Source organism: Capra hircus, chromosome 1, assembly GCF_001704415.2.
Source record: "Capra hircus breed San Clemente chromosome 1, ASM170441v1, whole genome shotgun sequence".
NCBI classification, from domain to species: domain Eukaryota; kingdom Metazoa; phylum Chordata; class Mammalia; order Artiodactyla; family Bovidae; genus Capra; species Capra hircus.
Genome location: NC_030808.1, coordinates 35,913,338 through 35,931,165, shown reverse-complemented (window position 1 = coordinate 35,931,165; position 17,828 = coordinate 35,913,338). Strand labels below are relative to the sequence as shown.

The 17,828-nt window shown below is 34.9% G+C and overlaps 1 protein-coding gene across 1 annotated transcript in view; it reads right to left on the bottom strand.

The window, feature by feature from the left end:
- EPHA3 (EPH receptor A3) overlaps nt 1-17,828 on the bottom strand; it is a 409,122-nt gene that overhangs the window by 373,676 nt on the left and 17,618 nt on the right. The window contains exon 2 of the mRNA XM_005674802.2: nt 12,150-12,214. Coding sequence (XP_005674859.1) covers nt 12,150-12,214 — 65 coding nt within the window. The remainder of the gene's footprint in view (nt 1-12,149; nt 12,215-17,828) is intronic.

Genomic DNA, 17,828 nt, shown 5'->3' with positions numbered 1-17,828 from the left:
AACTCCGGGTGTTGGTGATGGCCAGGGAAGCCTGGCGTACTGCAATTCATGGGGTCGCAGAGTCAGACACAACTGAGCCACTGAACTGAACTGAACTGAACCAAGCATTTTGTGCCCTTTTTTTTCCTTTTGCTTTGTCTTCCTTAGTTCATTAATTTTTCTTCTGTGGAGTTTCCCAAGGTCTTACAACTTACACAATTCACCAAATTTGGTTTCTCTTTATTTTATACCTTTATTATAAAAATGATCTATTAATAAAAATTAAAAAAAATCCCTTCTTGGAGTGTCAGCAAGATAATGAAAATTTAGCCTATGCCAAATCACTAAGATACAGAATTAGAAGAATAGAGGGCTGACCCTTGGTTTCTATAATATATTCTGAGAACCTTTACAGTGATTTCCGACTGCTTTTTCTGACTCCTGTCTGTTCTTTGATTACAACATCCTCAATAATCACCTCCATAGTCGCTACGAAGAAAGCTAGTGGAGGTGATGGAATTCCAGTTGAGCTATTTCAAATCCCGAAAGATGATGCTGTGAAAGTGCTGCACTCAATATGCCAGCAAATTTGGAAAACTCAGCAGTGGCCACAGGACTGGAAAGGGTCAGTTTTCATTCCAGTCCCAAAAAAAGGCAATGCCAAATAATGCTCAAACTACTGCACAGTTGCACTCATCTCACACGCTAGCAAAGTAATGCTCAAAATTCTCCAAGCCAGGCTTCAGCAATACGTGAACCGTGAACTTCCTGATGTTCAAGCTGGTTTTAGAAAAGGCAGAGGAACCAGAGATCAAATTGCCAACACCCACTGGATCATCAAAAAAGCAAGAGAGTTCCAGAAAAACATCTATTTCTGCTTTATTGACTATGCCAAAGCCTTTGACTGTGTGGATCACAATTAACTGTGGAAAATTCTGAAAGAGATGGGAATACCAGACCACCTGACCTTCCTCTTGAGAAACTTATATGTAGGTCAGGAAGCAACAGTTAGAACTGGACATGGAGCAACAGACTGGTTCCAAATAGGAAAAGGAGTACATCAAGGCTGCATATTGTCACCCTGCTTATTTAACTTATATGCAGAGTACATCATGAGAAACGCTGGGCTGAAAGAAGCACAAGCTGGAATCAAGATTGCTGGGAGAAATATCAATAACCTCAGATATGCAGATGACACCACCCTTATGGCAGAAAGTGAAGAGGATCTAAAAAGCCTCTTGATGAAAGTGAAAGGAGAATGAAAAAGTTGGCTTAAAGCTCAACATTCAGAAAACTAAGATCATGGCTTCTGGTCCTGTCACTGCATGGGGAATAGATGGGGAAACAGTGGAAATAGTGTCAGACTTTATTTTTCTGGGCTCCAAAATCACTGCAGATGGTGACTGCAGCCATGAAATTAAAAGATGCTTGCTCCTTGGAAGTAAAGTTATGACCAACCTACATAGCATATTAAAAAGCAGAGACATTACTTTGCCAACAAAGGTCCATCTAGTCAAGGCTATGGTTTTTCCAGTAGTCATGTATGGATGTGAGAGTTGGACTGTGAAGAAAGCTGAGCGCCAAAGAACTGATGCTTTTGACCTGTGGTGTTGGAGAAGACTCTTGAGAGACCCTTAGACTGCAAGGAGATCCCACCAGTCCATCCTAAAGGAGATCAGTCCTGGGTGTTCTTTGAAAGGAATGATGCTAAAGCTGAAACTCCAGTACTTTGGCCACCTCATTCGAAAAGTTGACTCATTGGAAAAGACTCTGATGCTGGGAGAGACTGGGGGAGGAAGAGAAGGGGACGACAGAAGATGAGATGGCTGGATGGCATCATTGACTTGATGGACGTGAGTGTGAGTGAACTCCGGGAGTTGGTGATGGACAGGGAGTCCTGGCGTGCTGCGATTCATGGGGTCGCAAAGAGTTGGACACGACTGAGTGACTGAACTGAACTGAACTTATAATCATCTCTTTAAAATATGGCCTTTGAATAATCTCCAATATCTTTAGTGGGGCACATAAAATCTATTATAAGCAGATCTCAGTAACTTTCTAGGAATGTTTCATAGTTATTTTCCAGAAAACCTTAAATTCAAGTAACTCCTTGATGGGCGATTTTCATATTCCTTATTCCAATTTCACTGTCACTTAATTTATGGCTTTTCTAGTCTTTTGGCTTTAATGTTATCTCTTTATTGTGAGCAATGGATGCAAATGTATAAATATCTTCAGCATTTACAAATACTGAAGCTACTACAATCAACTCAAACTGAGCTCCAAGATTACAGGAGAGAAACTTGAGAATGCCAAAATGAATTCCTGTTACAAAAGTGCTAAGAATAGTTCCCTTGAGTGGCTGGTAAAATGCCTATTTTTCCTGCTATGTGTTTATTGTAATATCCTAAATTTTAAAATATCCAGAGCTATATTTATAATGAATTATGCATAGTGCTACATCAAGAGTTTGGAACACACTACAGCATAGCACCATACCAAGCAGCAGTCAATTATATTCATAAGTAATACCTGTTTAATTACAGCAGATAATGATTTTCTAGCACAGTGATTCCCAAAGTTGAACAGCATGAGAATCACATAGAAAGCCTGTGAAAAAACAGATGGCTGAACCCTGATCCCAGGATTTGTAACATAGTAGTAGGTCTTAGTTAGAAGCCCAGAATTTTGCATTTCTAATAATTATTGTTTAAAAATTAAAAACAATTTCAATATATTAGTTTATATAGATACAGCTATATATCTCTCTATAGTTTAATATATATGTATGTAGTTTTATATAACTGTATATACATAACATATGTGTGTGTGTGTGTGTGTGTGTGTGTGTGTGTGTTGTGTATGGTAAGCTGCCTTACTACCAGAATGAATAAAACAAACTTGTAAACAGGCTATTCAGAAAATTGAGCATATTATCCCCCTTGATGTTTTTCTTCTTATGTCCCATGTAAAAGGGAGAAATTATTTTAGTAGGTCCCAAGAAATCTGGGCAATTACACTGATAATTCTTCATACAACATTTCCTGAATAAAGTGAACATCACTAGCAAAAAACAAACAAAACTGATGGCAATCAGTGAGCTACGAAGTTTGCAGAAATACTTGAAGTTTCTTGTGTTCTAAATGTTATAACCTTTAAATGTTCTCAGGTGCAATGGCTATCATTTGGGACATGGGACTTATTTAAAAAGTATTTTATGCCATATTTTTTACAGGCCAAATTTAATTTCTTAAAATAAAAATCTTTCAAAAGAAATGAAACACCAATGACTAATAAACCTAAAGGTCAAGACCATTAATTTATGAAATTAAAAAGAAAATATTTAAGGAGTAAAGTAAATAAGTAAAACTTTGGGGAAAATTATGATTTTTTAAAATTCCCATCAAAATTCTTGACTTACTCTTAATGAAATGACAGAATGGAAATTCGTCTCTATTGGAACACATATGCTACGTTTATATCCTGTATTCAAATGAAAACTTGGAAACTTGAAAATACAGCATTTGTTCTAAGTATGCTCTTTATTTTAAGGGAGCTGGACATTTCCTAGCAAAACAAAAATTGATATCCGATCTGCTATATATCCTTTTGTACATGTGTCAACAAATTTAATGAAAAATTAGCATGAAAACCATTCTTTTTTAAGTTTAGTATCTATATTTTGGTTATTCTTATTTTAATAATTCCTTTTTCATCAGAAAGGTCTTTCACTTGAAGTTGCACAAAGTAAAATATTTTGGTGCTAAGAAAGTTGTTATTTTTATAAAATGCTATCAATATGACAAATCACTAGAAGCAAAACTTTATTGCCAATTTGAATTTTTTTAAAGAAACAAATATGAAATCAACATAATAAATTTATTAAATATGTAAACATTAAAATTAGATATGAAAAATATTTGTGTATCTTAGCTTTTTATTTAACTCTATAGTTACTTATGTTAAATGACTAATATCATCTAAATGTCAAATATCACAAAGTACAAATTTGTGGGTAAAGCCGAAATAAAGAAAACCCATTCAAATATGTTTTAAGTCTCCTTTCCTCTAAACCCAACAAGGCTATACATCAAAGCAAAAAAAAAAAAAAAAAAAAAAAAAAACACCAAAGTATATCACATGTCATATTTTAAAAATTCTAATTCAATCCCCAAAATATAAACAAGCACTGTTTTGATACAAAGAGGAGGATTTATACAGAAACATACAACATTATCAATGAAAAATATTTCTTTTTCTTTAAACACTAACATCATTTCTGATAAAACAGATAGAAGATAACATTTTAAATTTTATTAATTTAATATTGCTAGAATAAATTCTATTTTTGTTGATTTCTACCACTTATTCACCTTCCACCTTATTTTATAGTGTATTTTGCTTCAAGAAAAGGTTAAAAAAGACCTATAAAACTTTGTCATGTTTTTCTAATTAATCGGACAACCGTCCTAGAAAGGTCAGCACAGTAGGTGAAAGTGAACGTAAAATATATATAAAGTACATATATAATAATGTATATAAAATATATAGCATCGTCCATCCTAGGCAGAAAAATTTTAAATGACCAAGAATCACATATGTCAAAATTTTTATTTTCCTGGATGTACTATTCAGCATATGAAGCAGACTTTGGACTGTGATTCACAAAGTCAGAGTCCCAGGTGGTTATCGTTGACATACAGTTGTCAACATATTCTTCCTGCATTTCAGACACCATTCATAAAATGAAAGGTAGAAATCCAGCAGATAAGACTCTTAGAAACCAGACTTCACGAATAGCAATAATTCCAATATTGAAGGCAAATTATACTATATTAAAGACTTGTTTTAGAGAGTACTTTTATTATTTCCATTATTCTTGACAATTCACTCAATTCTAAATATTTCTAGTTTTAGGTAACTGGAATTTATTTGCAGGATACCAGATTTTTACCCCTAGACAACAGCCTATATAATTTTCAATATAGAGCTATCCTAAGCTACTTTTCTTTTTCAGTTAACTTCCAATGCATAGGCTTATAGTATTTTCTAACTATGTTTAACTAAGTAGATCTGCTAGTACAAAAAATAATATATGTAATATAGACATATATCTATACTATTATATATGTATATTTATATATTAGATAAGTACATCTATAATATATACTCATACATATATAATATATACACTATAGTATATGTCATTTTACCTAAATTATGCCATTGAAAAAAGCATGAAATCATTAACAGACCCCATCTAAAACAACAGATTGGAACATCAAATTTTTCTCAACAAATGCAAAATCAGTGTTAGTTTTGTTGTCCTCCCTTGTATTGGAAAGCTTTTATTTTTTACTTATCCAGGTAATTTAAATTTATGGGCAATTAATCTAAGAATCTTAAATGGGAGAAAAACAGGGAGAATTTCATGAAATGGGAATTGGTGTCAAAGAACTTGCCATTTCCAGGCTGAGATAAATATCAATGAAATAACTGCAATAACATATAACTACAAGCTGAGGCAGTACAACAGAGAACAAGGCAGATGAGCTAATAGGTATTATATCCTAGTCTTGGGGGCGGCAGGAGGGTGGCATATGAGAGTTAAAAGGTATCCCTGAAGAAGAAATATTAATATTTGAGGAAATTCTAACCACTTAGAAATCTAAATAAATAAATTGGATACCTGATTTACCTTATTTTTATTCTTTCAGTTCAAAATTTCAAGATTATATGCAAACTTTGACCTGTGCGATTCAATGAAATAACAATCATGTGCTGTTAATGGTAATATTTTGAGCTCTTAATTGAGAAGAGGTATTAATTGGCACCCCAGGTAATACCATCAATTTTCCTTTTTCAAAATTCATCTTTAAGACATGTTATAGACTGAGATTTAAGCAGATGTATCAATGAATTGACTATTCATTAGAAGGGCTAATGCTGAATCTGAAGCTCCAATCCTTTGGCCACCTGATTTGAATAGCCAACTCATTGGAAAAGACCCTGATGCTGGGAAAGATTGAAGGCAGGAGGAGAAGGGGATGACAGAGGACAAAATGGTTGGATGGCATCACCAACTCAATGGACATGAGTTTGAGCAAGCTCCGGGAGATGGTGAAGGACAAGGAAGCCTGGCGTGCTGCAGTCCATGGGGTTGCAAAGAGTTGGACATGACTGGGCAACTGAACAATGGCAATTAATGAATTTAGTGGGTTTCGATTAGAATGGAAAAATTGTAAAATTTATCTAAGATTAAGAAATGATATCTGTATACCTATTTTACATACATTTGTGTATTAGACAGATAGATAGATATACATAGTTAGATATACAGGAACATCTCACTTGCCCAACTATCATTTACTCTAGAGTGCTATGACTTAGAAATTACTGTTATGCCTCAATTAAATGTGAGGATAAATGTTAATGAAGGTTAATAGGCTTGCATTGGATCATACAGCAGTAAAAGACACAGCCAGCATCCAAATGCAGATGTGCCAATTCTACATAATGTGCTTATTCTATTTTACTATTCTTCCTGTTATCTTTGACATCATATTAAAGCACAAAAAAAGACAAGCTGGGAAAATACAGATAACATTGTAGGATAGAATTATGCAATGCCATAGCCTTCACTGAGAAATCAGGGTGTCTGACCAGGAGATAAAGCATTGCATCCTATCAGGATATCTTTACATGGAAAGTATGAGAAATACAAAAAGAGTGGATTCAATAAGGAAAACTTATGACTCCACATAACTCAGTGGTTCTGAGATGTCAGGGTTCTTGAATGGCCTCTCTAATGCTCTCTGGCTCTACCTTTCTGACCATTAAGGGAATGCAAGTCCTCCAGACCGGACTCTGGGCCATCACAGAGCAAACCTGGAGGCACAAAGCACCTGGCCTCCCCACCATGTTTTTTTTTAAAATTATTAATTGGAGGACCACAATTATAGTATTGTGTTAGTTTTGGTCATACAAGAACATGAATTAGCCATTAAGTATACATATATTCCCTCCTTGTTGAACCTCCCTCCAACCTCCCAACTCATCCCACCCCTCTAGACTGTCACAGAGACCTCCTATCTTTTTATTGGAAGGAAACTTTCCCAAAGTCACTGGAGTCTTGTTCCAGTCTCACTGGCTTTACACACTCTTGCCTAAACCAACACTGGAAAAATGACTTAATTATCATGATTTGCTCTCAGATGAATCAATACTCACCCTGCAAAGTAACAGAGGGGTCATTTTCCAAGAACACATAGGAGGGTGAAAACATGAACCGTTTCAGTGTTCTGTCAGCAAAGAAACACCAGGGAACAAATATTGTGTGAGCAACCAATGGGGTCTCTATTTGCCAGGAGACTGTTTTCTATTTAAGTACATTATCACTGTTAAGACAGCAATAAGTAGCTAGGAAAATCTTTATGAAAAAATACTTAAAAGAATTGAAAGATGGAGGTGGTTTAATTATTTTTAAAATTTACAATTGCTGATTTTGAGACTACTAATTCCACCCCACTCCTCCTTCAAATCTCTCTTCATTTTCTTCTCCTTAGTTGAGTTTACTTAATTGAGTCAAAGTTCTTGATTCCTTTGTACTGCTTAACCATCTTACCAATACTATCCTAAGTGAAAACTATGTTGGGCCTACTTTCCGCTAATCTCTTCTCTGTAATCATAGACTGACTAAGACATTTCAATTGACCAATCAGTTTAAGTACTAGTCATGTGTAAACTATGGATTCTTTCTTTATTATAATCCAGCAATATGTATAGGCTTTGATATGTGTTGATTATTCTCTAAATCAAAAAAAAATTAAATTACTGAATTATTTACTAACACTTCTGAATAATTAAACCCCACATTCAAATATTATTAATATAATTCATAGTTTATAGGGCCAGAGAAGGTTAATTGCTTATTTACTTTACTAAAGTGAACAAATTTAGTACCAGAAAATATCCATGTCAAAGAAAAAACTTTTTATTGAAAATGAATTGTAATGAATTATCATGACCCTCTTGATAATTTCAGTTGACAAGTTTGAATAATATTTCCATGAAATTTACTAGAGAAAACAAAAGTTTCATTAAACTTCTTCATAGATATTTTTTCTCATACCTAATAATAAAGTACCAAACTGAGAGCTCAGATGATAAAGAATCAACTTGCAATGCAAGAGACCTGGTTTTGATCCCTGGGTCAGGAAGATCTCCTGGAGAAGGGAATGGCAACCCACTCCATTATTTTTGCCCAGGGAATTCCATGGACAGAGGAGCCTAGCAGGCAACAATCCATGAGATTGCAAAGAGTCAGACATGACTGAGCAATTAACACAACACCATACTTTTCTACCAGGTTTCCTTTAAGATATGAAGAACTATTTAAAAATAGAGATAGAAATAATCCTCCCAAGAAAATACCATAAGTCAATTCTAAGGTTTTAAGTGTGACTATATCTCTGGGGAAGAGGATGACTAGGAATAGAAAATACTATATATGAAGGAATGAGCTGTTCTTGACAATTTTCTCCCAAATAATAATTTTACATAGCTCCGGTGATGTAATCATTACATGAAAGACATTTCAAACTTGGAAAGAACTATTGGTCTATTTCTTAAAACTTATTTTTAAAAAAGATCTGGAATGCAGAGCTTCTGATGGAAGTATGGCTGGGACTTAAAGAAGTTGCTGAGTACCCTTAAGGTCTTTTCCTTGACCATACCTCTTGATGGATCACCATTATCCACCCCTTGAGTAAGGGTTTCTCAGCCTGGAAGCTGTCATTTTGCATAAGGTCATTCTTAGTTGTAGGAAGCTGTCATGGTCTTTGTAAGGTGTTAAGTTGGACCCCTAGTTTCCACACTAGGTGCCAGTTGTGCCCTGCCTACCCAGCTGTGACAGCCAATATATCTCCAGATAAATATCCCCATGGGGCAAAATCAAAATTGCTTCCCCACTTATCTACCCCCTCATCCATTGAGAACCATTTCCCTAAATCAAAAGTACCATATTTTCTATGCCACTTGTCGAGTCAAACTCACAGAAACAAAGAATAGAAAAGTGGTTGCCAAGAGGTGAGGGTGGGAGAAATGGGAAGGGGCTGGTAAAATAGTACAAAATGTCAGCTGTAGAATAAGGACTGAGGATCTAATGTGTAACTTGGTGACTATAACTGATAATACAGTATCATAATATTGGAATTTTCTAAGAGAGTAGAACATACATGTTCTCAGAAAAAAAAAAAAGCAGAAGAGAGTAGGATATTTAAGTGATTAAGTATGCTGTGACATCATTATAATTTTCCCCTCCAAAGTTTATATTTATATTTTAGTTAACCTGAAAACAGATGCATTTCTACTTGTTAGGGTTAATTAATTAAAATAATAACTAGTTCAAACTTATTTCCGGCTATCACTTCATTTTTTATGGGAAACCCTGAGGCATATATATTACTGCTGATTTAACTACCTATTCCTTTTAAAACTAAAACAAACACCAAATTCTTATATCCTAGTCAAATTGAAAATGGCAATGATTAGGCAATAAAAATAATAAATGGAATCTGCAGGCACAAACAATCATACAAGCAAAGACGTTAGATCCCAAACTTCAACTGACCATAGAGTTTTCAGTCAACAACATTAGTATCTCAAAAAGAAATTAATATTAACATCATATTTTCTAAATTAGTGCTATTTCCACATGGACATTATATACTACAAATGTACTACAAATCAACCCAGGACAATAATTTACATATTTCATTTTTCCTTTTCTTTTTTACTAAATCTTTTGGGACTTAAGATTATAAACATCACTCTCTCTCAGGGAGATGTGTTTTTTTTTTTTCTCCCTGCTAGTTTTAATGATAAGCTTGGAAAGGTTGGCCAGCTATTTTAAGGCCATTTAATGCATCTGAAATACAGAAGTCACAGCTGCTAGATAAACCAGAGAAGCCATGAAGAAGAGGCCAGGGAGCCTGAGGTCAGCTTTCTGAGGCTGAAGGAGAGACTGAAAACTGCTCATGAGAAAACCATAAGTGACTCCTAGGAGAAAGGAGGTGGGAAATTGTGCAAGAGATAGGAAAAGTCAAGGGGCAAGTTACCCTTACCCTGAGGAGTGTTTCTTAAATTTAATGTGCTTTAATGTGAATCACCTGAGACCATGTTAAGAGGCAGATTCTGACTCAAAAAGGCTGGGGTGGGGCTGCATTTCTGAGAATCCCCCACGTGCTGACACTGCTGATTGGCGCACACACACTTTACATGGCAGGGTTCTAAAACAGCCTTCCCCATCCAAAGTATATCTGGAAATGAAAGTGTTAACTTTGTTCATCATAAAATCTATGAGATAAACAAGGTAAATGAATTCATTTACCCAAATATTCAATATGAGAAATGTTTTCCTTATACCTTCTTTAGAGCAGAAAAAAAAGAGAAGTAAACTGCTGCTTTGATATTTAAGTTAATTTTTTATTTTTAAACAGATTTTCTATTTATATTTATAGATATAAAGAATTAGTATGGTTTTGCTTTTCATATCTTCCTAGACAGCAATCATATCTTCTATGATATGTTATCTTACGGAGTAATGAAAAACTCAAATTTCTAAAATCAACATTATAGTTGAGTATGAGTTGGACAATGAGTTTTAAATCAGTTTTCCAGCTCAATCCTGAGTTTCTATTCATTTGTTATGACTATCCAGGATGTGCTTTATCTTAACCATTTGATTCCTTTTGCACCTATGGGAAAACCAAATGCTGGTGTACTTCCTACTCTCCCTTTCTGAGCCACAAACCAAGACCTGATTATGTGATAGGTTTTGGCATTATGTCAGTGTCAAGGTGCACAAGAAAGAGAAGCAGATACAAGATGACAGATAGATGGAGTATCCCTGATGCAAAACATCCGTTGGTGAGGAAGAAGCTGCTAGTAAAAATTAGCATGTTTAGGCACAGAAATCTAAAGACTGAACACCAAGTCAAAGTAATTATAACCTCCTTGAAAAGAGGATGGTGTAGGAATAAAATAAATAGGAATATATACGTTTTTTCCTATGACAACTATTTCGAAATAGCACTTTGTATTTTCTACAAGCTATCCTTGGAAACAAAACAGATGTGTTTAGGCATTTTTTGTAGTTTTTTAGGAAGAAGAATTTTCCAAATGTATGAGCCTCTTTTTGTTCTGAAAGAAAGAATGTATGACAGAAAACCACAAAATACTGTAAAGCAATTACCCTTCAATTAAAAAAAGAAAAGGAAAATTTTCTCACACAAAGAATCATCATAAACATTTGGGTCCCAAAATGGCATACACTTTAGTAACCTGTGTCTGATTTCATAACATTAAAGGTATATACAAAGCTTAGAGTTTAAAGGCAGCCATATTTTTCCTGGCTTCCCAACTGGTGCTAGTGGTAAAGAATCCACCTGTCTATGCAGGAGATATGAGAGACGGTTAGATCCCTGGTTTGGGAAGATCCCCTGGAGGAGGGCATGGCAACCCACTCCAGTATTCTTTCCTGGAGAATCCCATGGACAAAAGCCTGGTGGGCTATAGTTCAAAGGGTCGCAAGGAGTTGAACATGACTGAGCGACTTAGCAAGCATACATATTTTTTGTAAATAAAATGCCTAATTTTAAACTGGCCTAGACAAATTGAAGACATTTTAAGCAAAGGAATGATGGCAATGCAGGTTTACAGTCTTGACAAATACGTCCTACCCTACTTGGAATTGTTTCCACAGTTTATTTTAAGGCTACAACTCCAGAGGTGACCATCTCCAAATATACATTTTCCACGTCACTTAAAATTTGTAAAGTCTCTTCTCAACTCACTGATTCTGAATACATCACAAAAAGATGTTAGGTATCATGTTTAGATCATCTGCATGATGACAGTAATAGTCAAACCATTTATTTTAGTTCATTCAAACTATTCAAATTCAGAAGAGGAAAAAAAAAAAAAAACAACTTCCAAATGGTCGATAGTTCCATTGGACACAAATATTAAGTGTGTTAGTCCATGTATTGACTACAGTGACAAACATAATTTCTCATCAGAAGTATAGGAGTTCCTGTTCCCAATAATCCTAATCTCTAAGAAAGGCAACGCACAGAATTGTGTTCCTTTCAATAGGTAACCAAACTCACCCCATGTGATGGATAGGAGATCCATCCCAGCTCCCCTTGAATAGTTTTTGAATCCAGTAAATTGACTGAAAAAAAAACACAGGTACACAAACACAGTTAAAAGGAGTGAATTCTATTTAACTCTGTCAAATTGATGTTGTATGTGTTGCTGAAATGACAACATGTTCAAAAAACACGACTCTGCTCATTCTCATTATATGTGTATGATTAATATAGAAGGGTATTACAAAGAAAAGAAATAATAGGGAAAAGTAAGGAACCAGAAGTTTCTGTGACATTTTTTTAAACTGTTTATGTTTGTTTATAAATATATTCAATATACTGACAGAATAATTTCAGGTTTAAAGAGGACATTATAAAAATCCAAAGTAGGAAACATTAATGCAAATAAGAAATCAAAGTAACTGCAAAGACCATTAAATTTGATAAATTGACATCATCTCACTATAAATTAGTTAAACATGATTTCATAGTGAAACATATTTTTTACATATTTGATATGGCATCTTCATACTGTCCCTGGCTAAATACATTATTCTGTAATGTGCATATTTTTAATACTGTATAAATTGTGTACTTATACATAATGAATAAAATGCTTAGCTACCAGTTTGAGGAAAAACCAAAGTAAAATTATATATTATAATCTCACCTGTGTAAATCTTTACTTATTTAAAGAAAGTAATGTTACCCAAAGGCTTCAATAATTTGGCTCAGAATTTTCTGCTAGTTATTAGGTCTGATAAATGATAAAATATAACAAGCATGTGACTGCATTTTGAATATGTTAAAAGAGAAAGGCAAATGATTTAAGCCCAGAAAGCATTAATTAGAAGTGGATTAAAATATAAAAAGGTACTTTATTAACAAAGGGCTTATGTTGATTGCCAATCTGTTAAATAGTGGAAACTGTGGTTTTACCACATCCTTCTTCTAAATTAGAAAATAACCCCATGACTGATTAATGGAAGATGCAGAAGAAGTTTACATAAAATATGAAGGTATTATTAACATGAACTAGAGAAGGTGAATCAATAAATATAATAAGAGAGACTTACTTTGAAGGGTTCCATATATTCATAAGTCAAAACATAATGTTAATATAGGCAAAGTACGTGTCCACATGCTGTCAATAGTGTTTCATGATGAATGAGAAGCACCACTCTTTCTTTAATCATCCCATTTATTGTCTTACAAAGGAAACACTACACTTATAAAATGTTAAGAAAAAGAATTATATGTGATTGATGTTAGAATTCTGAATTTTTAAGCACTGATTTTAAAAGATACTTGGTTAGATGAAAAATATACAAGATGAGTATAAGAAAAGTTTCTAATAATTAAGTTAAAAAAGATAAAATTCTCAAAGTCAGATTCTCTGTTTTGCTAGTAAAAACAAAGCAAAAAAAAAAAAAAAACCTGTAAACTTAATCTATTACACTGGAATTCCTTAATGATTAAACTTTTTTCCCTTCACAATAAGTTAATCCCAGTGAGAAGTAATTATATTTAGGTTGGAGAAGACTTTTGAGAGTCCCTTGGACTGCAAGGAGATCCAACCAGTCCATTCTGAAGGAGATCAACCCTGGGATTTCTTTGGAAGGAATGATGCTAAAGCTGAAACTCCAGTACTTTGGCCACCTCATGCGAAGAGTTGACTCATTGGAAAAGACTCAGATGCTGGGAGGAATTGGGGGCAGGAGGAAAAGGGGATGACAGAGGATGAGATGGCTAGATGGCATCACCGACTTGATGGACAAGTTTGGGTGAACTCTGGGAGTTGGTGATGGACAGGAAGGCCTGGTGTGCTGCAATTCATGGGGCTGCAAAGAGTCGGACACGACTGAGCAACTGAAATGAACCGAACTGAACTGAAAAGGAGAAGAAAGATGTTGCATAGATTGCATAGTGTAATTTCCATAATGAAATTATTTCCCCAGATATCAGTTTGGAAATTAACAGTATGCTTAATTATATTGAAGTTATCTCTGAAAAATGATTCTTTAAAAACATCTACCAGTTAGTGTTACAGATAATATTTCAGATTGAGCTCAGTTGCTCAGTTGTGTCCAACTCTTCAACTCCATTGACTGTAGCCTGCCAGGCTCCTCTGTCCATGGGATTTCCCAGGCAAAAATACTGGAGTGGTTTGCCATTTCCTTCTCCAGGGGATCTTCCCTACCCAGGGCTCAAACCCATGTCTCTTGTGTCCCCTGCATTGTCAGGCAGATTCTTTACCACAGGTGACACCTGGGAAGCCCAGAATTTCAGATTAAATCATGTTAAAGAATTTTTGCAAATATGAGAATACATCCTCACCTTTAAAGAATGTTACCAACATTCATTCTGATAAAGACACACATACTTCAGTTGCTGTTTCTGTCAGTCATTAGGTGATTTCCCATCAGATGATTTACACTCAGGGATTCGCATAGTAGAATCTACAGGGCCAGTATTCATAAATCATTAGATCATATTTGTAATGTCTTTAGGGATTTAAATGGTTCAAAGTTTTTGTGTGTATGTAATAATTGAATCCGTACTAAATGATGAATATGTCACTCCACATGCTAAGATGAATGGATGATTTAATTTCAATATTAATAACCAGAGGAAAAAACTGTTTGCGGCAAGGAAAATGAGATTTAGTAAATTTAGTAAATTACTCATTGGAAGGTAGGTTGTTCACTAAAGAACTATATCCTTAAGTTTTCTCTGATGATAATGATGAGGGGGAAAAGACTAGATTAATCACATTAGCATTTGGTTTCTACTCGAAGGAGAAAAGCTAAGCCAAAAAGAATTGTATTGCATTGTCAATTAAAATTAAGTGTGAGAGATTAATTAAATCTATTGCATTCACTCAGAAATTGAATTTTTAGTGCACTCTATTTAACTTGAATGAGGGAACACAAAATTAGAAGCATTACTCATGATTCTGATCCTCTGATCTATTAAACATAATAATGTCTGCACTGGTTATTTCACAATATTGCTATGATGATCAAATAATATAAATTTATTTAAAGCCACCTGAGATCTTAACATGCTATACAGATTCAATGTTCTTGTAAACTTAGAATATTAGCTAACAACAGTTCCATTTGTCTTCTGAATTGTATTGAAAATCAACCATCAATATATATGGCCTAATAGAGAAGAAAACTGGCATCAAAATTCTTTTCAAAAGCACTTATTTGGGGTTTATAAAGTGTCTTTTGTTTATAGATAAATAAGAACAACACAACCTAAGAATTCTAGCCGTGTTAAAGTAATGACTGTTAGACTGAAACTGGCCATGATATAAAACCTCCAGCCTGCTGGGATCAGTTGTATAGCAATCTGCGTGTAGCATAATTGAGATGAGAAGAGAAAGTTAATGGAATTTGAAAGTCAACCTGCTGTGAGTAATGTCTCTGGATTCACTGATCCAGAGACATCACTCTAACCTTGCAATACAATGTCTTAATCCTCGCAGTGATACAGGCAAGAACATTAGTTCTTGCTTTCCTCTTGCAAAAATGATGGAGACCTAATCACAATCTAAAGGGTACTGTTTAAATGCCAGAGGAGATAGAATTGTGACGTACAAATATATTGTAGTCTGAGTTTTAGTAACAATGCATAACATGAAAAGTTTAATCGCTGAAAATTTTGCATTTACAATTATCAGTTTTAACAAAAAAGAATCCGGTAACTATGTTTAAGGGTAGGTGGGAATATATAGATAGACTAACTCTTTAATGACTGCCTCATGCCAGGTTATATGCCAAAGATACAAATGATCTCTTACCAGACTTCATATTCTAATAGTTTGATTTCTAAATAGTTTTGATTTGTAATAGAAAATATCTCAGTTCCTTAATTTCCAAATACTCTCTAGTCAAAGAGCTATATAGCATATATGAACTTCTAAAATTGTTTGAAATTTGACATATTTTGCAGTGTTCCAATCCACTTAGGTTGAGATATAAATAGAAATCTTTTGGCAAAAAAACACTGTGAGAAGCCTGGTTGGATATTGTTCTCAATGTCTTTCACATGCTTTATTTACTGTCTAGTCTCACTGCTTTTAAATGGAAAAAAGAAAAGTGTATAAATAGGTGAAGGGGTTTACAATCATGAAAAGAATAAGAGAATCCTTAGTCTCCTTGAACTGGCTTTCAGGTGGGCAATAAGCAGAGATTTGCTTTTCAAAGCAATGTGTGCTGTCTGATAGGAATTAGAAGGTATAGAATGAAGCAGTGACAGATTTGATTTTCTTGGGCTCCAAAATCACTCTGGATGGTGACTGCAGCCATGAAATTAAAAGACAGTTGCTCCTTGAAAGGAAAGCTGTGACAAACCTAGACAGACAATTAATAAAAACAGACATCACTTTGCTGACACAGATCCTTATGGTCAAAGCTATGTATTTTCCCAGCAGTCATGTACAGATGTGAGAGTTGTACCATAAAGAAGGCTGAGTGCTGAAGAACTGATGGTTTCAAATTGCAGTGCTGGAGAAGACTCAAGAGTCTCAAGGACAGCAAGGAGATCAAACCAGTCAGTCCCTAAGGAAATCAACCCTGAGTATTCATCGGAAGGACGGCTGCTGAAGGTGAAGCTCCAGTGCTTTGGCCACCTGATGTGAAGAGCCTACACAATGGAAAAGAACGTGATGCTGGGAAAGACTGAGGCAAAACAAGGGATACGCAGCAAAAGATGAGATGGTTAGATAGCATCACCACTCATTGGACATGAAATGAGCAAACTCTGGGAGATACTGGAAGACAGAGGAGTCTGGCATGGAGTGCTAGAGTCCATGAGGTCACAGAGTTGGACAGGACTTAGCAACTGAACAACAATGACCAGAATTAAGTAAAAGACTAAGAACAAAGTATAGGTTACAAAATATAGGGTAAATTGGCTCACCTAGAGCCAGATATTCTGGAGTATGAAGTCAAGTGGGCCTTAAAAAGTATTACTATGAACAAAGCTAGTGGAGGTGATAGAATGCCAGCTGAGCAATTTCAAATCATAATAGATTATGCTGTTAAAGTGCTGCACTCAATATGTCAGCAAATTTGGAAAACTCAGCAGTGGCCACAGGACAGGAAAAGATCAGTTTTCACTCCAATCCCAAAGAAGGGCAATGCCAAAGAATATTCAAACTACTGTGCAATTGCACTCATGTCATAAGCTATCAAGGTTATGTTAAAAAGCCTTCAAGCGAGGCTTCAGCAGTACATAAACTGAGAACTTCCAGATATACAAGCTGAGTTTAGAAAAGGCAGAAAAACCAGAGATCAAATTGTCCGCATTCGTTGGGTCACAGAAAAAGCAAGGGAATTCCTGGAAAATATCTACTTCTGCTTCATTGACTATGTTAAAGTTGCTAACTGTGTGGATCACAACAAACTGTGGAAAATTCTTAAAGAGATGGGAATAGCAGACCACCCTACCTGCTTCCTACAAATTTATATGTGAGTCAAGAAGCAACAATTAGAACTGGACATGGAACAACAGACTGGTTCAAAACTGGTAAAGGAGTATGACAAGGCAGTATATTGTCACCTTGTTTATTTAACTTATATGCAGAGCACATCATGGGAAATGCCAGACTGGATGAATTACAGCTGGAATCAAGATTGCTGAGGGAATTGTCAACAGCTTCAGATATGCAGATGTTACTGTAAT